The sequence below is a fragment of the Myxine glutinosa genome, chromosome 12 (assembly GCF_964187855.1).
Source record: "Myxine glutinosa chromosome 12, kmMyxGlut1.1, whole genome shotgun sequence".
Classification (NCBI taxonomy): Eukaryota; Metazoa; Chordata; class Myxini; order Myxiniformes; family Myxinidae; genus Myxine; species Myxine glutinosa.
Window position 1 is genome coordinate 18,412,447 of NC_136272.1, and position 27,152 is coordinate 18,439,598.

Sequence of the window (27,152 nt, forward strand, 5' to 3'; positions counted from 1 at the left end):
TGCATGAGGAAAGAGTGCGCTGCCAGAAGTAAGGAAGAGTGTCCACCTGTGGTGAGTGTTACAGAGGGTGTAACGGGAGAGTGTGCGCGAGAAAGGTGTGTGACGGACAGGTGCATGGGGAAAGAGTGTGCTGTCAAGAGTAAGGGTGAGTGCGCTGTCAGGAATGGAGGTGAAAGTAGTGAGAGTGACATGGAGCGTGAGTTAGTTGTGACAGGTGAGCGAGGATGTACACCTGGGATGGAAGGATGCACACCTGGAATGGTAGAGCGTGAGTGGGAATGCACGCTGGAGTTGGTGGTGAGGCACGTGGTTGGGTGTGCGAATGAGAGCACACCTGTGATTGTCACAGAGGAGGTGACCGAGGAGGGGGCGCGAAGAGGTGTTTTGGTGAGGTGTGCTACCAACGAATGTGTGCCAAAGTGTTCGGTGGTCAGGTGTGTGACCAAGGCTGTGAGTGGAATGGGTGTGCCTGGGTGTGTAAGGAACGGTACGAGGAGCATGGGCACAGCTGGATGTGTGAGCAAGGAACGGGCTGCGGGGTGTAAGCGTCCAGGTGAAGCATCGACGTTACACGGGTTAGAGGTTAGAGCGACTTTTAGCCGAAGCAGGCCCTCGGTGCGTGCCGGGCCTCGCTTTGAACGGCCGCGTCCAGGCTCCACTAGGCGGAGCTGGCAGCCCGATAGAAAGGGTCGTCATGGCGACCACCTTTTGTTGAGGCATTCCGGCAGGTCGAGATCGGGACATTGGATGGCTCCACGCCGAGGTGATGCGTGGGATCTCGGCCCGGGTAAGCCCCCGTCCCTGCACCGAGTGCCGGACGCATCCAGCCGCTGGCACAAAACAACCAGCATCCATTGCTTGGCTTTACGAAGCCGGGCTTTGGACAGGGATTGGCGCACCGAGAGGTATTAGTGAGTAGACTGGGTGATGAGGTTAGTGTTTTGGACCCAAAATTAGAGAAAAACAAAATTTGATGATTGGCAAAGGATTGGCAGTAGTGATTGGCAGATGATGGGCAGTGATTGGCAAATTTTTAATTTGTTGAAATTTGATGTGCGAAATTGGTAGTGAGAGACCCCCGATGTGGTGGGATGGCAAATCCACCATCCTTCACAGGTGGGGCAAAGGAGCAATAGCTTATGGGGTGTATGGCAGTGAAAACTAGCCCGGGTGGGTTAGGATATTGTGTGTAGGGATCTAGAAGATGACATTAGGTAACGTTAAGATTAGTTAGTGACTGATACCTGTAGTGGGGACGCAGGTAGATTAGTATGGATGATAATGACGAGGGAGCGCAATAGTTTAAAGGGACGACTGGGAAGCGCAAGTTTCAGAAGGGAGTAGTTAGCTGAGATGATGCCGTGTTTGTGAGAATTGAACAGGTGTGATTGCACAGGTGTGCAACTGGACAGGTGTGTGGAGCAGTGTATGAGTAGTGAGTGTTGTGGATCAGCGCGAATGCGCTTGGGGAGAGAAGGGTGCAGGTGGCACCAGGTGTGAGAGCACAGGTGTGCAGGTACAGGTGTGTGGAGAGAGTTGGAGTGAGTGGTACGGAGTGGTGTGCATGGTGCGAAGGTGTGGATGGGGGAAGAGTGGACCCCTTTCACGAGTACCCGGGGCGGGTAGTGTAAGTGTTAGGTAGAGGGTGCAGGTAAATTGTGGTTGGATATTGGCATTTGTGGTGCGGTTGCAGAATGGTGTTGTGAATGGGTGCATTAGTGTTGTGGAAATGGCTGGGCGTGTAGCCTGTTAGTGTGTGTAGTTGGTTGAGCACTCCACCACTGTGAGGATGTCGGCCAGGTGAGGCCGCAGGTGGGCTCTGGGAGCCGGTAGAGTTGTGGATGGGGCCCGAGGATCCGGAGGACGGACCCGGGTAGCCCAGTGCCAGAGAGGGCACCGAGTGGGGAGAGTGCCAGAGGGCCTTCCCCTGGTAGTTAGGTTAGGGTAAGGAGCAGGTAAGCTCGGAGGCAACTGCAGTGGTGGAGGTGTGCAGGTGGGTAGACCCACTGGGAGAGGTACACGTCGCAGCCCAGAAATTGTATGAGGGCACCGGGAGATGAATCGGGGGAGTGAGACCCCAAATTGAAGAGCACCACAGTTTGGCCAATGGGAATTGGTTTTTAGAACCCATAGTGTAAGAGGGCCAATGGTTTGGCCGGAGAAAGACCCCGGGTAGTGTAAAGTTGTTAAAGTCATTTAGGAAATAGTTAGGATTGATGAACCTGTCGCACCATACGCAGCCACTTACCTGTGGTGATGATGATGACTCCACACCTGTGTTTTCTTTGTTCTGTGTGCAGGAAATGAGATTGCTGTGGATTTGTGAGACGCATCACGACGTGGATGAGACATTGGGGTGATTCCATCTCTCCCTCCTTAGGAGGGACTGATGATGAATTGGTGATGGCAAATTTTGATGTGCAGTTGGAGATGGCAAATTTTGATGAGAGTTGAAAATGGCAAATTTGATTGGTTAGGAGGGAGAGAAGACGAATTTGGTTTATGGGAGGAACGGGGAAGACAGTAGGGATGTTTGTCGATTTGTAAAGTAGATGTTTATGGGTAGTGTTGTGTTTTGTGGATGCAGTAAGGGGTAAGGGAGGGGCCATGTAGGTTACCTGGTGGGGGGGGGGCGTACGATAGGAACGTACCTGTCTCACCTGGTTCCCATGTGCCCCCAGTGTGCATTACCTTATATTGCGTGCACTTTTGCGCCCTTACCACCTTACTCACTTGTTTCTTCTTTTGCCTCCCACCTCCGAGGATCTGGCTTTGGGGTAGAGAGAGAGGAGAGAGAGGTGCTGGCTGCGCAGTTGTGGGCCTGCACTTTCGCTGTTTGCTGCCGGGATCGATACACCATATGGACCGCAATGTTTGTGGCCACCCACAATGGACCGCAGTTCGTTTGCGGCCAAGCACCACCCGGGGATGGACCTATGGGTCAACGTGGCACCTATGCCATACAGGTGAACCACTTTTAGTTACCACCAAGTGCACCACAAGAAGAGCAAGAGACACCTGCAGCGTTAGGGGTTGTCGAGTTTATTTTTATTCCAATGAACAATGGTGACTGCACCGATTGGCGGTGGGGTGGTGCTTTTGATGCTGGGACAGGGTGCTCTGCACGTTATTAAAGGCCGTCGGCCACAGAGCACTCGTGGGTTGGTGTATCGATGTTGGCAAGCGCGCTCTCTCTATGCATAACATCTGCATGTGTTCCTCCAAAAACAGGTCCTGGATCGTAGTGTAAATAGCAGCGTAGTCGTGTAAATAATGCTCCCTACCGGCTGTATGTGTAGTTTGCGAATTCTTTCCGGATTCGGTTATCCTGTGGGTGTGTTTCTGTGAGGAGAAGGGTGCAACGTCGCAGGGGGACATATTTACTCATTTGTGAATATCTGTAAAACTGTCGCACTCAGGGTAGAGTTAATAGTAGAGGGAACTACATTGCGTGCCACACTAAAGTAGGTAAAAATTTATCGGGTCGGGACGCCCCGAGGGTAGAGAAGGGTGCAATGTTGCGAATATGGAATTTGGCCTCCATATCCGCTTGTAAATATTCCCCTATTTTCTCCAATACTCCCCAACTTTCCCCAATCCCCCATTCCCTAGTCCCATTGCATGTAAATAACAATCAGTAGAGCCGACCTTCCCCTTATTCCCCCATTAAATGTCGTGCCCAGGTCCACCGCACCACACGTAGCCAACTTTCGGACATCTTCCTAGTTATTCTTAATCTATGTCAGTTAAGGCCTCGTTTCCATTAATTATGACTCTTCGTTGCACCAGAATGTGATTATATGGCATCAGTAGTGAGTTTAGGACCTTTCCCATACCTCCTCCCATCTTCTTCCCCAAACAACAACAATAACAACAACTACAACAACAATTACAACTACAACTACGACTACAACAACAGAGGGGCGGGGAGTGTGCGTCCTCACACCGGCTCGGTTACCCGCCATGACCATACGCTCCACGGCGTTACCCCGAAGGGGCTGGCTGTCAGCTCCTCGTCAGGGGCGGAGCCAGTAACCCCCCCACGCACCCAATGAGAAGCAACGTGCCGATTCCACGAGGCGGAGCTAACGAGCCGAGGGCGTGTCACTCCCCGCCGGATATGCGCGGCCCCGCGCCGGATGTGACGTAAGATGCGCCCCCAGCCTGGAGAGAGAAGTCGCCACCCCTCGAGCGCTGCAATACCTCCACCGCATCTCTTAAACTGGACCGTACGTGATCCTGCCCTGAGCCCAGGTGCACCTGGAGCGATCGCTACCCGCCTGTCCTTTGCATCAAACCCCGTGTGAGTGAGCCTTGTCCCGTTTATCTGTCGTCCGTTGGGGTTAATATAAGTGTGTTTAAGTGCCCACCTTCCTATGTTTCCCTCTTGTCCCTGTAATCTAAACCTTCCGCATTATTGTAATAACAACCTTTGAGAACCGTATCCCTGGTGTCGTGTCGTATTAATTCCAGCCGTGTGTCTTCTTTTTCCTTCATTGGTCTAGCATAGCGCGATTCGTCAACGTTCGGGCACAATCGGGTAACTTGTGCAGACGTGGTCATACCATAAAACCGCTCAGTAAATAACATCCAAGCCACGTCTGTAACAATATTTTGTTTAAATCGCGGCATGCTCAGTCATACACCGCCCGAAATAACAGACGGGAAAATGCCGAGATATATTAAAAATTCGTCCATTTGATGACAATCGTCACGATGAAATATTTAATTTATACGTTGTCACAATAATGTGGAGAGAGGAGCATAGCTTCGTTCACGTGTCGCCACACACGGGAAATTGCCGAGATATATATTTTTAAAATCGCGGCATGGTCAGTCATACACCGCCTGAAATAACAGATGGGAAAATGCCTCGATATCTATCTATAATTCCATTAATCTCTGTGTGTATGTGTGTATGTGTGTATGCGACCGCTCTTTCTCGACAACTACCGGTCCGATATACTTGAAACTTGCCAGGTATATTGCTGGGGACCCGAGGATGTGCCTTTTCAAGGTTTGAAATTAATCGGACAAGTACTTACCGAGCTATGGCGATTTAGCCGTTCGCCGTTCGCTTTGGCGTTGCGAATGGACCAAACCATTTCATGTAAATAGAGGGGGGGGGATATAATTTTAGATATATATATAGTACGGGCATATATATAGTACGGGCATGCCCTAGTCTATCTATAATTCCAGTAATCTCTGTGTGTCTGTGTGTGTGTATGCGACCGCTGTTTCTCGACAACCACGGGTCCGATATACTTGAAACTTGCCAGGTATATTGCTGGGGACCCGAGGATGTGCCTTTTCAAGGTTTCATATTAATCGGAGAAGTAGTTACCGAGCTATGGCGATTTCTTTACCAAACTCCGCAAGCCGTTCGCTTTGGACCAAACCATTTCATGTAAATAGAGGGGGGGGATTGTCACCATACTCGCAAGCCGTTCGCTTTGGACCAAACCATTTCATGTAAATAGAGGGGGGGGGGATTGTCACCGTACTCGCAAGCCGTCCGCTTTGGCTTTGCGAATGGACCAAACCATTTCATGTAAATAGAGGGGGGGGGGATATAATTTTGTACGGGCATGCCCTAGTATTAAAAATTCGTCGCCACACACGGGAAATTGCCGAGATATATTTTCACTTTGCACAAAAATAACATCAAGTAATCGAATCAATAGGAGTGTCCTGTGCCTATAACATCGACGTTTTCGGCACAGCTGCATCTAGGCATTGTGTAACATCGACGCGGCTTTTGTTTTAATTAAAACTTTTTGTACTTGTTTTGTATACAGAGTCGAGGCTCGTGAAAGAGCTAACATTTATCAAACAAGCAAATCAAACAAACAAGCAAACAAAGTATATAAAAAGGGGAGCGGTCGACAAGATGGGGAGAGAAGGGGAGGAAGCACACAAACACAACATTTAAGAGCAGGGGTACACCGTATCCCTGCGCAATCTCAGGGACATCGGGAGATGTGTGGGAGGGAGAGGGCCTGGGGGGAGGCAGGATAGGTATAAAACGCAAGGACACCAAGGACTTCCAGGAAAGAAGTCGGCACCTCAAAATCTGAGGGTGGAAAATAAAAGAATCGTTTTGTTGACTTCATTCCTTGAAGATGAAGTCAAATTGTCATTACGTCAGAAGTCGATACTCCGTTTATAGTCGAAGCAAACGAAGAATTGCTCGAAAATTACAGATTAACTCACACTAAACGAGTATGGGTGATTCTTGGATTTTCAGTGCTTTGCATTTGAAGGTTTTGCTCTCCATGTGCATTTGATCACATTTTAAGTGAACAAAGTGCAAATTTGTACAAATTTCAACAGAAAAAGAGGAGGGTGAAGCTCACTAGCTGAAGCTGCCCATTCCGCTCAATGTTATCCGTATGTCGATGTCCAAATAAGGTAATTTTCACTTGTTACAGAAGATCTACGTAGTGTATCATGCACACAAAATGGTGGAAATATTGAGCAACCTTCCTTTCTCCCACATCGTCATTTTTTTACCCCATTTCTCTTTCTGAACTCTCCAAACCAACACCCATATCCCCCCCCCCCCCCCCTACTCGCCATTAACTTCCCTTTCAGACTTCTCCTTAAAATTAATATTCATCAGGTTACCATAACAACTCCCCACGCCTATTTCCTTTTTGAGTACTTAATATGAAGACGACGCAATATGAAGATTTTTGCAACGATTGCACACCTTATTTGGGAATATTTTATAAAGAATTTATGTTAAAGAAATACAGTTTTCAATATATTATATACTTTTTTGGATACAGAGTCGAGGCTCGTGGAAGAGCTACAACACAGAATGGACCAGACCATAACAGAATGAAAGTGGAATGGCACTCGGTAGAAAGCATACCTGCGCCATGTTAAACAGTTTACCTTTTGTATCCCACTGATAGGCCAGATCTGCATCCGGAACTAAACCAAAATCTAATCGGCTAGTTCTTGTCACATATCCAACTCATTTACCAAGTTTTGTCAAAACTCGTCCACAACGTTTTGAAATATCTTGTTATACTGTATGTCCTTTTTGTTGCCTGGTGTTGGCTTAGCGGTTAGGGTGCCGGCTTGGGATCCTAGGATCCTGGGTTCAGAATCCCGGTCGATCGCTGTAATTAACGCCAGGGGGGTTGACTCAGCCTGTCATCCTTCCGAGGTCGGCTAATTGAGTACCAGGTTGCCGGGATGAATGATCCCGGTGTGTACCCCGATTTAGAATAGGTACACCGTATCCCTGCGCATCGTAAGAGGCGACCACGGGTTGGCGTCAGGAAGGGCATCCGGCCATAAAAACATTGCCTCAAACAGGGAACCATGATTGTCATGGGGCCCGCAAGGCTAACCCCCGCTCTAGCGGGGAAAATGGCCTTAAAAACGATCATTTATTCATTCATTCACTGTATGTCCTTTTTGCCGCATGTCTCAATAGTGAAGAATCACCTAGACAATTTAAAAAACGATTGGATACGGATCCGGATCTTCACCAAGATTGAATCAATTTGTCCTTGTCACACACCCAACCTGTTCACCAAGTTTCAAACGAATCCGTCCGTAACTTTTTGAGATATCCTGCTCACAGACAAACAAACAAACAGATAGACAGACAGACAAACAGACAGACAGGGGTGAAAACAACCTCTGACACCGAAATAGCAGTGGAAATGGGGGAGAAAGGGGGTGAACGCAACAAAAGCAGGGCCAAGGAACGAAATAAAAGGGGAGTTGGAAGAACAAAGGATATGGGAAAGAATGAGAGTGATCGGAGGACACACGGGGATGAGCACGATGGATACAGCCGCACCTCACAGAAGTGAAAGGAAAAACCGAGGAAGTAAAAATGGAACAAAAATTAATAAACAATAAAATAAAGTAAATAAATACAATACAATAAATAATAAAATTAATTTTGTGAAAATCAAAACTTAAATAAAAATATTTATGTAAAGTTGTAAAGTTGATTTTGATGTAAAATTACAAAATGTAATTTTTTGTAACAACTTTAACAACTTTACCAAAATGTTAACAACTTTAACAAAACTTTAACAACAACTTTAACATTTTAACAACAAAATGTAACAACTTTACAAGATGTAAAGTTGATTATTTAAACTGCGTGGTGTATTTCTTTTTTTTTTGTATACAAGATCGAGGCTCGTGTAAAAGCTAACGTAAGTCACAAAAAAACATAAACGGACACATAAAACATATAATAAAGGGAACGGGAGACAAGATGGGGAGAGAGAGGGAAGCACACAAGTACAACAGTAGAAAACAGGGACATCCTGTTCCGAACAGGGACATCATAAAATATGTGAATATTTTTCAACTTTCTTTAAAGATCGGTTCCCCTGGTTTTATCAAGTGATCGTAGCTATTGCAAAACATTCCACATCACATCAGGGCATGGTGATGGCCTACTCAAGGGAGCAGTAACTGGTGGGGAGAGTAGCTTGACGGGACCATAAGTCGGGGTTCATATTCAACTGAAGGCGTTATTGTACAGGTCGAGGATCCGAAGGTTTTACAAACCCGATGTGGTCTCCAATCGCCACGTTGCTACGAGATAGTCAATGAGAAGCCAGCTGGCTCATTAATCAGCTTGAGAGGAAGGGTAATCTGCCTAACACGTCTCGTATGGTGGACATATGTGTTGCCTGTACGCATTTTATAGTGGGCTCTTAACGCCGTCCCAGAAAAATGGAATGGGCACTGAAAGGATTCCGAGGAAAAGGCGATTCCCAAAACCCACAAACAAGAAAAATCCCCAAAAAGAGTGACGACTATCCGGACAGATGTGTAGAGAGAAGCCAGGTCTCTGGCACGACTTGCAGCCCGTGGGGATTGTTACACAAACCAAACACAGAGCAGATTTTCATCCAAATCTCACTTCTTTCCTTTTCAGTTGATAATATAAGAAGGATATGGGTTTTTATAGTTATTTAAGGGTTATTGGAGTTATTCCTTGTAAGATAGGATTGTGTGGCTGTCTGGTCTGGGTTCGATTCCTGATGCAACTATAAACTGTCGGATCGGTGTTTCAAACGCAGGGTGTTGCGTCAAAGAGATGGATGTTAAGCCGGGTGTTCCCATCTGCTAGCATTAGATGGTGGATGCAAGAGATCACATGGTATCATTTGTGAAGCAAGTTATCCAAGCTGCCACACACACATACACACACAAAAACCAGTCACAACACAGGACTGTTAGTGGAGACGAACCTAACCACTGAGCTTGGGGGGAATGCCGTCACTTCCTGGGGCACTCTGGGTACCAGCGACCTCACAACAATGGCGCCACCCTGCACTCTTCCAACTTCTCATAGATGCAAACCAATGGGAATTCTCCGTGCTCTTAACCTTTTAAATGGTAAATGTCAGGGATACGTCAGGCAAAGAATCAGCAGGCACCATCTTCAAAATCCTTAGTATGATTCGGATGGGGTTTGAACCGCCGAGCTCCAAGACTCGGAGTGGCCACTCCAATCATTACGCCACCAAGTCTGGTCATTAGCGTTAGAAGGGTTATAGTTGGGGTTAGTGCAATTCACGAAAACCTAAGGGCAGCTTCCCCTCCATGCTTCCTGAAATGTTAGAAACAAAGCTTCACACATGCCTGACAAGCGACGAAGGGGGCAACGAGACTCGCACCATCTTACTCCAGGAGTAGGATATCAATTGACACCAATATCCTTTTACAAGCACAAGGGATAACAATTCATCAGAAAATGTTGCTCTGCATGCAAAGGAGAAAGTTAAGATGGCAATGCATCATTGCTCCAACTTACGATAGCCATGAGGGTGAGGATGTAATGCTCCAGATTGTCACCATGATAGTGCGCCATAGTGCTATCTGCCACCACCATCACTTCAACGTGTCGAGGGTGTGACACAAAGCGCCTCTGGCGGGTCTTTGCCTCCCGCAACTGTCCTCTCCTGGGTCGTGCCTTCCCCAGACTCGTTCCGCTGAAACTCAACGTGCTGCCAGCCGTGGAGCTTGGCTGCAAATTGCCATCATCCGTCGTGCTATTGACGGCATCTGCAGAAACGTTAAAAAAAGAAGAACCACCGTTAGATGCCATTTTTCCCCACTAAGCATTGCAAAAAATTTAAAAATGTAAAAACTTTTTAAAAAACTTTTTTTTTTAAATTTAAAAAATTTTAAAAAATTAGAACGTTAAAAAAGAAGAACCACCGTTAGATGCCATTTTCCCCCACCAAGCATTGCAAAAAATGTAAAAATTAAAAAATTGTAAAAAATCAAAAAATCAAAAAATTTAAAAAAATTAAAATATTTAAAACGTTAAAAAAGAAGAACCACCGTTAGATGCCATTTTTTCCCACGAAGCATTGCAAAAAATTTAAAATCACCTTCGTAAGTTTATTCCCAAACTGCATTTTGTGGAATCGCATAATGATATCATCATCATCATCACCACCCTGTACATGTTCTATAGGTAGCACTAGCTCTGCTGAAGCAGTTTCTTGATTGGGGTTAAAATCCAGGCGTCATCACTCCAACGCAGGATACTCGACTGAGTGTGCAGGAATTTGTAATTTGTTCAGGATGCCGGCGATAGCTCGCCTACTCTTCACGAAGGCCATGCTGGCAGACAGGACACCCAGCTTAACGTCCATCCTAGGGACGGCGCACACATTGATGCAGCCTCGCCCTGCGAAACACCAGGATGGCAGTTTATAGTTGGGCCGGAATCTGATGTCAAGCAGGATAGTTCCGAGGAGATTGTACATTGTCATTCCTCTAGGGGTCAAGGCCACAGACTAGCCAAGGAAACAGTGATGTATTTTTCTTTGTTATACTTAAATGCTTGTTTTTAGCCGTGTCGCAGACGCTGCTAATAGAGTGCCCTCTGCTGTTGTTGTTGTTCTTCTTGTTCTTCTTCTTCTTGTTGTTCTTGTTCTTGCAGAGAAGACAAAACCTCAAAGCTCCACCCATTCTGGGAACCATAGCTCCACCCATTTTGGGAGAGGCTTCATATAAACAAATATCCACCATTTTATTAACTCGCATAGCTTTGAGGCCTGTTTTGTAGGCCCGTGGTGTCTTCCTCTCTCACACAGTTTTATTTCAAATCAAATTCGATATATCATTTCATTTTTCACAGTCGCTAACATAGTTTTAGACTCGGTTGAAAAAAAACGGGAAGAAAATCCGATGAAAGTTGCCCTTTATAGAACGAAATGAATTCTCAAAGGCCTGTAACTTCAAGTCCATTGAGATTTTTTTTTTTTAAATCACGGCCTGGTCAGTCATACACCGCCCGAAATAACAGACGGGAAAATGCCGAGATATATTTTCACTTTGCACAAAAATAACATCAAGTAATCGAATCAATAGGAATGTCCTGTGCCTATAACATCGACGTTATAGGCACAGCTGCATCTAGGCATTGTGTAACATCGACGCGGCTTTTGTTTTAATTAAAACTTTTTGTACTTGTTGTTTCATCGTCTATGAGACTTGTTTGTGTTTTTAAAAAGTAAAGTTGATAAATTCAGAATGGCACTCTGCAGGGCGGATCCCTCCGCCAGGCTGAACAGTTTACGTTTTGTATCCACTGATAGGCCGGATCTCGATTCGGACCTGAAGCAAAATCGAATCGGCTTGTTCTCTTCACCGAACAAACTCATCCACCAAGTTTCATCCAAATCCGTCAAAGTTTCATTATATCATTTCATTTCAGTTTCATTTCAAACATCAAAGTTTCTGTTCAGCAGATCACGTCTGGTTTGTCAGAAGCAACCTGTATGGAGAGATCAGTCAAGTTTGAGCGAAGGCCCCGGATGTTTGAGGTCCATACCGTTAATGAAGAGGAAGGGGGAGCATCGGATACAGAACAGGGGGGGGGGGGGAGGGGGAGGAGGCGTAGGGTAAGAAGTGGAAGAGGAGGAAGAGGTAGGTGCGACATAACGCATTATATCATAACGTTATGTTCACGTCATGGTTTACGACATGGTTGTAACATAACGCATTACATCATGACGTTATGTTCACGTCATGGTTTACGGCATGTTCACGACACCATGACGAATAAACGGCAGTCCGTTGGCCCGCCATCTTGTTGACTTGTTTGTGTCTGAATAACCAAACGTTACATGGTGTCAGAAGTGGTTTTCGTCGACGTTCCACGCCGAAAATGAAGCGAACGAGTGATGAAAATATCATTCTTATATCTACGTAGACAAGAAAGTCATTTGTGCATTATTGGTCCTCCTTTTGCTCGTTGAAGTTCGCATGCGCCCCGCGAATCCTACAAACACGGGATCCGGCTGCGTCAACCGTCCACGTCGTTGTCAACGCAAGTGAGTTGCACTATTTTGTCGCCATGGCGGATGCTTCAGAAAAGCCACGTATGAACTGGCAAGCGTCAGATCTTGAAAAGGAGTTCAGACGTTTTAAACAACATTGTGTGTTTACGTTCAACGGACCGTTATCCACGGCCACGGAAATTGTCAAAGTAAACTATCTCATGACATACATAGGCGACAAAGGCAGAGAAATTTACAACACATTCACATGGACTCCTGCAACCGAAGGTGTGCCGGCAGAAAATGAAACCTTAACTGGAGTACTTGACAAGTACACAGCATACGTGGCTCCCAAGAAAAATGAAATCAGAGCAACAGTAAACTTCAACAGGCGTAAACAGCTGCCCGGTGAACGCTTTGACAACTTTGTAACTGACCTGCGGCTGCTGGTGACAGACTGTGGATATGGCGTCAACACGGACCGCATGCTGCGGGATGCCATTGTCCTGCGATCCGCTAATCCAGCGGTGACTGAACGTTGCCTTCAGGAAGGAGACGAGCTCACACTGAACAAGGCCACCAGCATCGGTCAGAACTACGAGACCTTCACAGGAGAGCTTGCGAGTTATTGCTGCGGACGAAGACAGTAAGGTGTATGCCATTAACAAACAGCAGCCACCCCGTCACAAGACACCCACCAGAAAACAGTGGACAGGCAACCAAAACTGCTGGTACTGCGGATACTCATCATCACACTACAAGTGTCCCGCCAGGGAGGCCCCCTGCAAATTCTGTAAGAAGGTAGGCCATTTCGCCCGTGTGTGTAGACAGAAGTTGAAAGAGCAGTCAAGATCTGCTGCGCATGCTGTTGATTGTGACTACGAGTCTGATGACACGACCCTGACGCACAGTGTCAACAACATTCATGGAACAAATGCAGCAACAGAATGGTGGACTGATGTCAAGATTGGAACAAAGGTCGTGAAGACACAGATTGACACAGGTGCAACAGTATCCATAATGCCGCTTGAGCTGTTTCACAGTCTAAAGACCCACATGTCATTGTCTGCCACCGATAGCAAGTTAAAGAGTTATTCGGAGCATGACCTTGCTGTTGAGGGATGCATCACATTGCCTGTGACGCACAAACAAAACACTGTTGACGTCAAGTTTTATGTCGTCAGAGTAAAGCAACGACCACTTCTCTCCGGCCAAGCCAGCACAGCACTCGGGTTGATTGAGAGAATTCACAAGGTCAGTGACCGTAGTGATTATCCTGATCTTCTCCACACAACAGGTGTACTGCCAGGCAAGTATTCTCTGAAAATCGACCCCACTGTGCCCCCTGCTGTCCATGGACCACGTCGGCAACCAAAAGCTCTGTACGACAAGGTTAAAGCCAAGCTAATAGAAATGCAAAAAGATGGGCACATTGCTCGTGTCACTGAACCGACAGACTGGGTGAGCTCCATGGTCACCGTAGTTAAGAAAGACAAAATCAGAATCTGCATTGACCCAAAAGACCTAAACAAGGCAATTAGGAGAGAACACTATTACATTCCAACAGTTGAAGAAGTGGTTGCATCAATGATACCAGGTTCAAAGTATTTCTCTGTACTTGACGCCAAATCCGGATTCTTACAGATCCCGCTCACATATGAGTCCAGTCTTCTCACCACCTTCAACACCCCAATTGGCCGTTTCCGTTGGCTGAGGCTCCCTTTCGGGGTCCGATCCGCTCCTGAAATCTACCAGCGTATCATGGACAACATGCTGGAGGGCATCGAAGGCGCTCGTGCCATAATGGACGACATTTTGGTGGCGGGTAGGACCCCAGAGGAACATGACTCCATCATGCGACATGTTGTCAACAGAGCTACAGCTTTCAACCTCAAACTCAACTTTGACAAATGTCATGTGAAACAATCATCCGTGAAATATGCAGGGCATATTTTGACAGGGAGTGGTCTGAAACCTGATGATGACAAAGTGAGGGCCGTGAAAGCAATGCCAGAGCCCAAGAACAAAGAAGATGTCCGAAGAATACTTGGCTTCATCCAGTATTTGGCAAAATTTCTACCAGAATTAAGTACAGTGGATGCACCACTTCGTGCCCTATTGCCCAAAGATGTCCTCTTCCATTGGGACAAACCTCAAGCCGAGAGCTTTGAAAAGATGAAACAGTTGTGCTGCAATGCACCGGTGCTGGCCTATTACGACGCCAAGAAAGGCTGTACCATTCAATGTGATGCCAGCAGGTATGCTCTCGGAGGAGTGCTTCTGCAAGATGACCACCCTGTAGCATATACATCCCGTGCGCTCACACCGACTGAGCAGAGATACTCGCAATTGGAGAAGGAAATGTTGGCCATTGTACATGCCTGCAAGAAGTTCCATTACTACATATTTGGGACATCAAACATCACCGTCGAGTCCGACCACAAGCCGTTGCAGTCAATTCACACCAAGCCCCTACTAGCAGCACCTATGAGGCTACAATCAATGCTCCTGAAGTTGCAGCCGTATGACTTGACAATCACATACAAACCAGGGAAGGACATTCCACTGGGCGACACCCTGAGCCGTGCTAACCTCCCAGATACTACACCAGAGATGGACATTGAGCTAATCAATATGGTAGACTTCATATCAGTGGTGCCGTCTCGCTACGCGCAGTTCCAGCAGAGAACTGCTGAAGAGTTGAATGAACTGCACACCATGGTTCTGAAAGGATGGCCAGACACCAAAGCTGAAACACCTCACAGCATCCATGCATACTGGCAGTACCGTGACGAGCTGTCGGTGATGGATGGAATTGTTTACAAAGGCATGAGAATCGTTGTACCCACAACAATGCGGCCAGACATGATGCGACAAATACATGGCTCACACATGGGAATCAGCAAATGCAAACAGAGAGCCCGAGAAGCTCTGTTCTGGCCAGGCATGACTGCACAAATTGAAGACGTCGTCAGTGATTGCCCACAGTGCAGTTTGTACCAAAGTCAGCAGCACGCAGAAACTCTGATGCCCCTGAAAACACCTCTGTTACCTTGGATTGAGGTGGCTGCTGATATCTTCGAATATGAAGGGAATCAATACTTACTCACAACCGACTGTTTCTCCAAATTCATCGAGGTGGATGCTCTGACAAACCTCAGCACAGCAGTCACTGTCAACGCCCTCAAATCACAAATGTGTCGACACGGCATCGCAGAGACACTCAGAACAGATAACGGACCTCAGTTCAGCTCGCAAGAATTTTCCCAGTTTTGTGCTGACTATCACATCAATCACCAGACGTCTTCGCCCCGATACCCTCAGTCAAATGGTGCAGCTGAGAGAGCCATACAGACGGTAAAGCGACTCTGGTCTAAGTGCAGTGATAAACATCTGGCCCTCCTTGACTACAGGACCACGCCGCTGGAAAGTTGCAACATGTCACCTGCCACGCTTTGCATGTCTCGCAGACCCCGCAACCTGCTGCCAACCTCTCGTGAGTTGTTGCGTCCAATTACTCTGAACTGTGATGAGGTCAGGAAGAAGCTCGATCAGAGCAAGGAGAAGCAACGGGTCCACCACGACAAACATGTCCAAAGAGACCTGCCCGCCCTCCTCCCAGGAGACCCAGTAAGGATGACTCCACTCCCAGGTACAAACAACAGACTGCCTGCAACAGTTGTAGCCCATCACAGTGTGCCCAGATCATATATCGTTGAAAGTAATGGCAGGAAGTATCGCCGAAACAGGAAACACCTCCGCCTCTCAACATACGGTGCTCATCAGCCAAGCTCCACAGCACTGACGTATGCAACCCGGCAACCGACCAGACCGACCCCACACTGTGCTACTGCTCCAGCTGGTCTGCCAGCTCCCAGCTCAGCTCAGACCACACAGCACTGCCCGTGCAGCAGCAGCCTGCACTCTACAGCCCGTACAGGGCAACCCTCGCCAGTCACACACAAGCCATCCTCTCTGCCGCCTGAACAGGGTCAGAATCCTCTCACCACGAAGTCAGGCCGCGTCATCAACAGACCCAAACATCTAGAGGATTATGTGACAAACTGAGGGCAGACTAACCCTTCTTCTAGCACCTTTTAACTCAGGGTAGTCTACCCCTGTTTTACTGTTGTGACAGTATGTTCTAAATGTTTACACTTATTTTGTTCATGTTCGTTCATGCATCAGCTACATCTTTTATTACTTGCTGTGCCATGCTTCACTTAATTTTCCGTTTGTTGTTTGTCAAAGGGAGATGCGACATAACGCATTATATCATAACGTTATGTTCACGTCATGGTTTACGACATGGTTGTAACATAACGCATTACATCATGACGTTATGTTCACGTCATGGTTTACGGCATGTTCACGACACCATGACGAATAAACGGCAGTCCGTTGGCCCGCCATCTTGTTGACTTGTTTGTGTCTGAATAACCAAACGTTACAGTAGGGAGAGCTGTTGAAGGTGTTTTTTTTTTTGTTTTTTTTTCGTATACAAGATCGAGACTCGTGAAAGAGCGAACATTAATCACACAGAAAGACAAACCGACACATAAAACATATAACATCGGGAGCGGTAGACAAGATGGGGAGAGAGGGGGAAGGACACAAACACAACATTTGAGAGCAGGGACCGAGAGACATGGAGACATCGAGAGAACTGTGGGAGGGAGAGGGCTTTGGGGGGAGGCATGGGAAGCGGGGGGGGGGGGGGGGTGGGAGAGGTATAAAACATATGGACACTGCCAGGACTTCCAGGAAAGAAGTTGGAATTTCAAACAAGGTGGATCTGGGGTGAATTAGTGGGGGTAGAAAAGATCAAGGTTTTGGATGGGGGAAGATAAGAGATGGTGGTGAACAGCTGTTTTAAAGACCTGGAGGGATGAGTGGGATTGAAGGGAGTGTGGGAGTTTGTTTCAGAGGCGGGAGAAAAGAGGAATGAAAGAGTGAAGGTGAGCAGAGAGCCGAGATTTTGGCAGTTTAACCATCAGAGGCTTGCTGGCAGATCTTGTGCGACCTGTAGGAATATTTGGGGGACAGAGAACAGAGAGAGCTGGGGGAGCAAGGCCAGAGAGGAGTCGGTAGAAGACAGAAAGACCACCTACCTGCCTGCGGTGAGTGAGTGAAAGGCCCTCAGAGATAGCTTCATCGCGGGAGATTCCAATAATTCTGAAAGCTTTGGTTTCGACAGTGTGAAGACGAGCTAGGTGTGAGGCAGGAGCACCGGCCCATAGGGGAGAACAGTATTCCATTGAGCTGCGGATGAAAGCCTTGTATGTGGTGAGGAGCTCAGTGTGTCAGAGATTTCAGAATAGCTTGGAGAAAGGGAAGAATGGGGCGGACAAAAGGTTTGATGGTGATTGGGTGAGGCGCAGTGAGGTGTTATTTGAGGAGGGGGAAGAGCGAGGCAGAAGGTTGGGGGAGATGAAGGTGAAAGTTGGAAGGGGGAAGATGCGGGGAGGACGCTTTGAGGAGGAGGGGTGAGAGGGGAGTCTCGGAGGGGAGGAGCGAGGGAGAGTCTTGGAGGGGAGGGGTGTGGGGGGAGCTTAGGAGGGTAGGGGAAAGGGGGGGGGAGATTTGAAAGGGATGGGTGATGGGGAAGATTTGGAGGGGAAGGGCAAGGGGGAAGATTTCAAAGAGATGGGTGATGGGGAAGATTTGGAGCGGAGGGGCAAGGGGGAAGATTTGGAGGGGAGGGGTGATGGGGGAGTTTTGGAGGGGAGGGGTGATGGGGAAGTTTTGGAGGGAAGGGGGGATGGGGAAGATTTGGAGGGGAGGGACAAGGGGGAAGATTTGAAAGGGATGGGTGATGGGGAAGATTTGGAGGGGAGAGGCAAGGGGGAATATTTGAAAGAGATGGGTGATGGGGAAGATTTGGAGGGGAGGGGCAAGGGGGAATATTTGAAAGAGATGGGTGATGGGGAAGATTTGGAGGGGAGGGGCAAGGGGGTAGATTTGGAGGGGAGGGGTGATGGGGAAGATTTGGATGGGAGGGGCAAGGGGGTAGATTTGGAGGGGAGGGGTGATGGGGAAGATTTGGAGGGGAGGGGTGATGGGGTAGATTTGGAGGGGAGGGGTGATGGGGAAGATTTGGAGGGGAGGGGTGAGATTGGATTTTGAAAAGCGTACGATTAATGGGAAACGAACATTTATTGCAAAAAGAGTTTCTTGAGACTTTTTGACGTCCATAACATTTTGAGATAGCCTGCTCACAGACATGGGTTAAAACACAACGTCCTTCCATCTTCGTTGGCGGAGGTTGAACGTGGGAGCACTTATTGATCCACGTCTTGAACCGCTAAAGGTTGTATGTTGTTGGGAAAGCCGAGAGAGGCAGTCGATTCTAGAGTTGCAGGGTTCGAGGATATAAAGAGGGCGCGTTGTTATTGTTTCCGCATGAACACAGAGACACACAGAGACACGTAGCATGGCTATCTGGAGCCAAGAGATGAGTGGAACAAGGGCGTATCATGGATGGCGGAAACGATTTCGATGGTTCTGCAGAGCGATGGCCATGGTAGTAACCTTAGAAGAGGCATAGAGATCGAGGAATGTGCTCTTCGGTGGGCTCCATGATGACGGCTGGCGGTAAGTGAGACGTCACCCACAAGTAGAATTTCCTTAGACTCCACTCGATCGGGGATACACGGCATGGACCGAGGAGCCTGGTGGTAAAATGTTTAGTATTTTGTAAAATACAAAAATTTGTAATTTTGTAAAATGAGTAGTATTTCATAATGGGGCAATTGGGATTTGCACAGACATTTGATCGATTATATCGATTTTTTATTATTAAGAAGAGTCTGTTATGTCATGGTCACATGAGGATTATAGTTTTTTTTAAATGATTTTTTTTGTGTACAAGATCGAGGCTCGTGAAAGAGCGAACATTAATCGCACAGAAAGACAAACCGACACATAAAACATATAACATGGGGAGCGGTAGACAAGATGGGGAGAGAGGGGGAGGAACACAAACCTCACAATAAACAAAACAAACCAAACCAACCAAACCAACCTCAACAAACCAAACCTCACAAACCTCACAACCTATACACAATTATATGAAGATTTACACTAACTTTTTACATCAGGGACTAAGGCTTAGGGAAGAGCTGTCACACAAATCGTATGGCATCTCGAAACCCCCGCCGGGAAAAGCGCACCCAGCCGGGCATCGCCAGGTACCCTTTCTGGTATGTAATATGTAGACAGACTCTTAATAAAATTTTGAATCCGAGAGAATCCACGACTAGTTTGACCTTAACGAAGAATCATGTTTGGGCTGCAGAGCGCATTGGTTGGAACATGAGTTATTGGTGCTTATGTCAAACACTTTAGGAAACACGGCCAAGGAAAATAAACCTAAAATCCATGGAAACCTCGGCTTTCCCTCATGCCAGGGCAATTATCGGATTGGTTCAAAGAACGTTTAATGTCGAGGTAAGATCGTCACCTATTAGATAAACGGCTGTGGGAAATTTTTCTGTTATGAAATTGAGCCAGAAGTCTCAGGTCACGTGACCTTACGTGCTTTCACGGAGCGTGAATAGGAGTTGTCGCATCGATTGAGTCGTGCGCTTGAGTGTCAGGTTCAAAGGACTTTGTTATAAATAAAAGGATAAAAATATGGAGATCGGATTCCGTAGCTGTATTTATTCAGGCTTCTTATTTCTTCCCCCCTCCCCCGCCCCCCACGACCCCCAATTCAAAAAGAAATAAATAAAAACGAATCGGGAATGGAAGAGTGGAAATGTGCGTTGAAGTGGAAACGGTGAGGAAAAAGAAACCTTCCCCACACAATCAGCCAGGCTCTGTTTCTGACACTGACCTCTGTGTCCTTCCTTCATCAGTTGCTCTGGACACAGTGTAACAGCGCAGCCATTACTAAAATCGACCTTGACAACCAGATAGTGGGTGAGCGAAGCGGATACAAGATGGGGCTTGTAGTCAACAAAGTGGACCCAAGATTGACGCAGGAACTTAACGCATTCTTAAAACACACTGCTCTTTAGTAACAGTGATCTAAGGCCATGGAGGAGCGTGTACATACATCACATGCAGGAAAAGGTCTTTGAGGTACATAGGTATACTTTTGCATGAAATCCAAGGACATCAATAGAAAAGTCAAATAAACACACCATATGGCATTTGAACCCGGGATTCCATGCGTCATGAGCCAAGTGCTCACGAGGGAACATCAATCGGCTTTTTGCCTTCCAGTGTAACTTTATGATGGATCTCCAAGAGGTCTTGCTTCCCCGAAACCGCCGCAATCATTATAGACCAAGAATCTCCACTTGAAGCACACTTAAGCGAAGCACGTTCAATGCGATACCACATGGCGCCTGTCCTTTATCTCGCAGAGAGTGTGTACACAAGACAGAATGTTTGCACTGCCGGAATGGACTTTATGAATGAAGAGTGCTCCGTTCATTCATTAACTCTTTGCCATTCCCGTCCTTTGCCCAGGAGTCCCAAGCTCGGGTCATTATGTGACGGATCTGTATACAACATGGTGGCTGTGGCGACGCACGGAAGCCATTAGGACATCTTTCGCTCTGACATCTTTCCTTCCCGATCAGATAAGGGCAAAGGCAAGCAAACTTCATTACCTTATGGATTACCTTATGCCAGGAATCAAATAAGGAGCCATTTGCAGCAGGCAATGGAATAGTTAAATGGTTATTTTTTTAAAATGAAGGGAATGTGGTGGAGTAGAGACAAAGACGATGGGAAGTTTGGAGAAGAGGGAAGGAAGAAGGGAATGTATGGGACAGATGATAGAGTTGGAGGGGGAGGGGGCGGAAGAGGAAGCCGTGGATCTAAAATTTGCCCATTTTGCCTGTGCCATATGTAAATACCTCCATTTTATTGAGTCAATGCCATTCATACAGCTGCGGGAGAAAGAACACAATCAGCATGACGCTTCCGTGTTTGTCATTTGTCAGGGCACCAGCGGAAAGAAATAAGCATGATGGGAAGGTGAACCGTCTTGGAACCCTGTTTTCGCATTCCAGAGGCAGACGAGTGACATACCCTGATATGCATGGATGACTAATGGGTGTTTATATCCGGCCTAGAGATAACCCCTAACTCGTTTGTCCACCATTATAGCATCTCTGAAAATAAAAAACATATGATGTACGAAGAGGCTGCCGACTTACCATGCAAACCGCAGCCCGACGCTTCATCACCACTTGATGACTGAAGCGTGCTCCGATATATAATGTGCGGCCTATTCCTCTCTTTGCTGCGTCCTTGCCTTTCAGGCATCGACAGGGGTTCAATGAAGTATTCTCCTTCGGGCATTAGGAAGGTGCCAATCTGTGGGGGAAATGGACAGAAACAGGTAAAATACTCGTAGGCAACGGTAGTTACACTTGCACATACATTCATGCATAGTCCAAGAGGGTGGTGCGTGGGGATCCCACTTATCATTGACCTGTATAGTCTGGGTTTTGATTCCAGAACCTGCTATAAAATGTTGGATTGCTACTTCACAGGCAGATTCATGATGTTTATTACTATTGAGGTGGCCTTGAAAGTTGAAATTTCACCATTTTGTTCTGAAAGTTGACATTTGGAATCCTCATGGAACTCAAAGCCATGATTCCAAAAAAAAAAAATCACAACACTGTCTGTAACAAGAAAATATCCGTAAACAAAGGTTGGCCAGTGGAGCCTCGCTCTGCCTGGAGAGGGGTGAGTTTAGACTGCATATAAATAAGGATCTCTTCCTAGTCACTCCGCTGATAGGATGGCCTAGACCCCAGAGGTACGCACGCTCACCTCTAAGCATTCTAGCCTGGGTTTGAATCTCGACCCAGCTATAAACTACAATCCTTGTGTTTCACAGGCAGACTTATCTCTATTTTCTTGCTCACACTCTTCCTCTCATGTGACCATTAATTTTTCATGTAACCTTTCATTGAAATCAAATATAACAATGAATTGGCACTTAATGTGGGCATCGGCAATTTTGCGTTAAAGTTCAAATGTTATTATTTTCCGGCTTGGAACCCTCTTTTCAAATATTTCAAATATTTTGCACTAAATATTATTATTCACCTCCTCAGGAAATGCAATCTGGCCGTACACTGCATTCCTGGGGATGAGGCCTTGCTATCCTATCGACTTACACTGATTTACTCCATGGTATCTTTTGCTCAAAACCTTTGATATTGGCTAATTATATGCCAGGAGTCGAACCACAAGGGGTTCATTGCAATTTCTCAATCAATGAAACCCTTCCTCCGCCTTGCTGTAGTACTTTGAGGATACCAACTCCGCAGATGTGTGTGCGGTTCATTTCATGAATGGAGAATTTTGCAAAAAAAAAAAGACAATTTGAAAAAACAATTTTGCTAATCCACTAATTGCCTTCATCTGTAATTGATTGGATGCTTTAGAAGCAAAAGAACAATTCCCACTGATTTCTCAGTATTTCCTATAACAAAGCCGTCGACCAAAAGGGAATCACAAAAAGTCGCTTTAAAGGATACGAAGGCAAATTGTGCTCAATATTAATACAAATAATTATCATCAATACACAATTAATTACGATGTACAAATACAATTGCACTCTTGATAGTGTTCAACGAGCCCACGAAGCATGATTTTGTAGGAATTATGGGAAATCCCTCTCCCCCCAGAGAAGAAGTAAAAATAACTTGGCGAAGGACTGTGATGACACCTGATTGGTTGTACCAGCTGTAGAATCAAATCTGCTTCAAGCAACCTTTCACCACTGCCCATTTCCAAGTTTATTACCGGAGACTAATTTACATGGACACGTGCTGCTTATTTTGGGAGAGTCGTCCTGCTTTAACATTTGCTTTTTTTTAATGCAAGAGCGAATCACGTGCCGAATGACTCTTGGAAAGACATTTATATTTGCCAATGCTCTGAGCTTCTGATGTCCATCCAACGATAGCCCAAACGACGTGCTCATCTGCATTCCCAACGTGCTTTGAGCAGAGGATAGAAGCTTTCCACTGTCCTCCTTCCTTTGAGAAATGGATCTCTTTAACTTGGAAGTAATTTTAGAAGTTGCATTGAAAATGGAAAACAGAAAGCCTTTAAGTCATCAACCTGATGTAATACAGGTGAAAGACTCCTATTTCAATTTGATGATAAAAAGTTCTTATTGAATGTTTTTAAATCTTCAACATCGTACAACAACAGGATTTTTTAAAACAGGATCTAAAAATCCTGGTGGAGCGCCACACACACACACACACACACACACACACATACACACACACACACACACACACACACACACACACACACACACACACATACACACACACACACACACATACACACACACACACACACACACACACACACACACACACACACACACACACACACGGACAAACAGACAAATACAGAGACACAACATGGGACTGTTAGACAAGACAAACACAGCAACAGAGCTTGGGGGTATCGTGACATTCCGGGAAAATCTGGGTACCAGTGATGTCACAACAATGGCGCCACCTTTCTCACCACACTTAGCGGGGCATTTTCTAAAGAGAATTTCCTCATCCCAATCATTGCCGAATCTTTTTGCGAGTTTTATTTTTATTTTTGTAAGCTAGACAAAGGCTAGCGGAGTTCTGGTAAAATCCTGTGTTACTAAACGAAACGTTGAGCCATTTTGTACAACTAGAGGTTGGAGTACGCATTATGAATTCTGGGAATACTTTCCCAACTGCCCATCATTACTTTATGCATATATATATATATATATATATATATTTTTTTCCTTGTATATACAGACTTGGCATTTAATATGGAATATTTTCTTTGTGGGGGTGAACTTATTTTTCAAGATGTCTTCGAACCAAAAGTTCATTGGAATTATGTTGAAATTATTCTAGATTTTGTTAATGTGACCTTTAAAAGAAAAAAAAACCACATTTGACATTTCGAAGCAAATAAATTGATCCTTGAAAGTGATGTAAACTGATATCGAACTCAATTCACGGACAGTACTGTGTTAAACTTCTGTACGTTTTCCAGAAGTATCTCTGTATTTTGCACATTAGCCAAAAAAAAATTCAAAAAAAACAAAAGCTAAATTATGACTGGGATTACGGACAGTAAAATTACAGTTCAGTACTTCGTGTAACCCCCACGAGCATTCAGGAGAGCACGTACACGTCGAGGCATGCTGTTCACGAGATTTGCCAAGGTTTGGACAGGAATCGCTTGCCGTGCAGTGACAATAGCCTGCTGCAATTCACGCACAGAGGCAGGCTGCTGGTCCAAGTTGTCGATTTGACGCGTTAATTCTGCCCACAAGTTCTCTATCGGATTCATATCCGGGGACATGGCAGGCCACTCCATATGCTCTACAACACGGTCAGCAAGAAAGTGTTGGATCATGCGAGCACGATGCGGCCACGCATTGTCATCTTGGAAGACAAAGTTTCCTCGAAAGGCTGCACGAGCAAATGGAAGCAATGTTTCTTCCAGAATGGCCCTGTACTTGAACTGGTCCAGGTTTCCATTCAGAACAACCAGGTCAGTTTTGCCCCCTGCAGGAAAAGCAGCCCAAACGGTCACCCCACCACCTCCAGCTTGGACTCTTGGCAATATACAATCTTCGTTGTGGGCTTCATGCACTTGTCTGTGCACTCGGACACGGCCATTTTGACGATCGACCAGAAATCTAGACTCATCACTGAAGATCACGTGATTCCAGTGTCCTGGCTGCCATTGATGGTGCTCTCTGGCCCATTGCAATCGGCGCTGGCTGTGTCGTCTGGTCAGGCGTGGCTTTCTCAGGGGACGCCTGGCACGATAGCCTGCTTGAACCAGTCGTTGGTTGACTAGCCTTCTGGATACAGGCACATTTGTCAGTTTCTGCCACTCAGCCCTAAGCCGATTAGCTGACTTGGTGCGGCCATTGCGGACTAACTGGTGCAGCTGGCGATAATCCCTCCTTGTGGTTCTGCGGGGACGTCCTGGCCTCGGTATTGGAGTAGGGACACCCCTCTGAGCATTTCGTTTCAGGATCTTTGACACCTGACCTTGAGTGATGCCATACTGCCGAGCAATAGCATGCTGTTTCATGCCGTAATTTCGTAAAGCCACCACTCCATGACAAACAGCATTGTCGAGTTGACCGACCATCTCCAGAGGAAGCGGCAATAACTTTTGGAGACGTGCAGCAGTTTTTTCCACTAATACAGAACGCAACAACCCTTGTATACCCGACTGTGAAGCCAATCATCAAATGCACCTGTCCGTACATTTTTCCACGCCACCTGTGATATAATCCTGTTGTTGACTTCTTGCTGCGACAGACAATCAGTGACATGGTTCTTTTAACAAATAAATCACCAAAGTGTAAAAGAAACTCACCAGATTGATATACTGAGTTAAGAAAGTAAACCCAAGTCAAGAAAAAAAATATATTCCATATTAAATGCCAAGTCTGTATAATACTATATATATAGATATATATATATATATATATATATATATATATATATATATATATATATATATATATATATATATATATATATATATATAGATATATAGATATATTGTTACGAATTCGCCACTTCCGTTGTTGTGGTTTCCATCCACTGTAAACATTTTTGATTCCATGTACTATTATTGTTGTCGTTTAAGGGAAATAGAGATTACTATTTTCAAAAGGTAAAAAAGTTAATGTTTTAAATGAAACCGGAACCGGACGACGACGAAGAGGAAGAGGAGGAAGAGAAGGCGGAGCGTGTGAGTCGGAAAAGAAGCAGAGCTGCTTCAAGATCCTGAGCGAACATTGGTAAACGAGGGTCACGTGTGAACTTTGGGTTTCCTGGGAAAGGGATTCCTGCGACTGAGTTGTTATCGCTGTGACAGATAAACCTGCGTGACACGTTTTGCGGTTGATTCCGTAGAGAATCATCGGAGTGCCGTTACGCCACGATAACGGGCCGTCGGCCATTTTTACCTCGCGCAGGATTTGCACTTCGCTCAAGGTTTTTCACCTTGCTTCAGCCATTTTCACCGCATTCAGACGTTAATCTGGTGTGTGTAACGTGGCTTTTGAGTGGGAAATCTGTGGTTCGCTGATTGGGAGCCGTGGAACGTCCATACCCGAGGGTGTGATTTCCCAGTCGCCTGGAGGGCACCTTTGCGCAGCTTTGGCAGCGTGACTGTGACTGTCATCCGAACGGGATTCTGGTCTCGATTAGACATCGTTTTGACGATCACTGGAGCGGATCGACTTTGGCTTGATGCCGGAATAGAGACATTGGGAATGTTCTTCTTTTCGCTCACTTGGAGCACAGTGAGTTATATTGTACCATTTCCATCATAGGAAATATATATTGGTTGTACAATTGATTACTGTTGTTGTTGTACTGTTATTCTTGTGTGATCTTAATGCAATACTTGTTTTTTGGTAACAATTGGTGTGGCTTCACCATTGATCTTTGACATACTGAATAACACATCTTTCTGCCGTGACTCCTCTCGGGGCTCGGAGGTACACCGTGACCGGGGTTTGGGGAGGAGCACGTAACAGAAATTGGGGGCTCGTCTTTGCTGACAAAATTCCCAAATCTCGTCCGTGATAGAATTCCCAAACATCCTCGTCCGGATTAAATTCCCTAACATTCGTCCGGGATAGAATTCCCTAACATCCTCGTCCGGGATAGAATTCCCTAACATTCCCAAAATTCCCAAAATTTGGAATTTTTCTCACATTCCCAAATTTTTCCCCAAAAAAATGAAAATTTTTGTGTGAAGGTTAACAGGTGCTAACTAATAGTCACCATGGTGTTTGACGCAGAAAAGTTTGCGGCGTCCCCCAATGAGCAACACTTC

The 27,152-nt window shown here is 46.1% G+C and overlaps 2 protein-coding genes across 2 annotated transcripts in view; one reads left to right on the forward strand and one right to left on the reverse strand.

The window, feature by feature from the left end:
* The window catches only part of LOC137438154 (A disintegrin and metalloproteinase with thrombospondin motifs 9), a 247,825-nt gene that overhangs the window by 185,512 nt on the left and 35,161 nt on the right, over positions 1–27,152 (reverse strand). Inside the window, exons 3-4 of the mRNA XM_078766532.1 lie at positions 21,464–21,623; positions 9,809–10,059 (exon numbers count right to left, since the gene is read on the reverse strand). Of these exons, the coding sequence (XP_078622658.1) occupies positions 9,809–10,059; positions 21,464–21,623 (411 nt within the window). The remainder of the gene's footprint in view (positions 1–9,808; positions 10,060–21,463; positions 21,624–27,152) is intronic.
* Positions 2,671–27,152, forward strand: part of NDUFAF7 (NADH:ubiquinone oxidoreductase complex assembly factor 7) — a 486,324-nt gene continuing 461,842 nt past the window's right edge. The window contains exon 1 of the mRNA XM_078766537.1: positions 2,671–2,966. Within this exon, the coding sequence (XP_078622663.1) occupies positions 2,861–2,966 (106 nt within the window). The 5' untranslated portion in view covers positions 2,671–2,860. The remainder of the gene's footprint in view (positions 2,967–27,152) is intronic.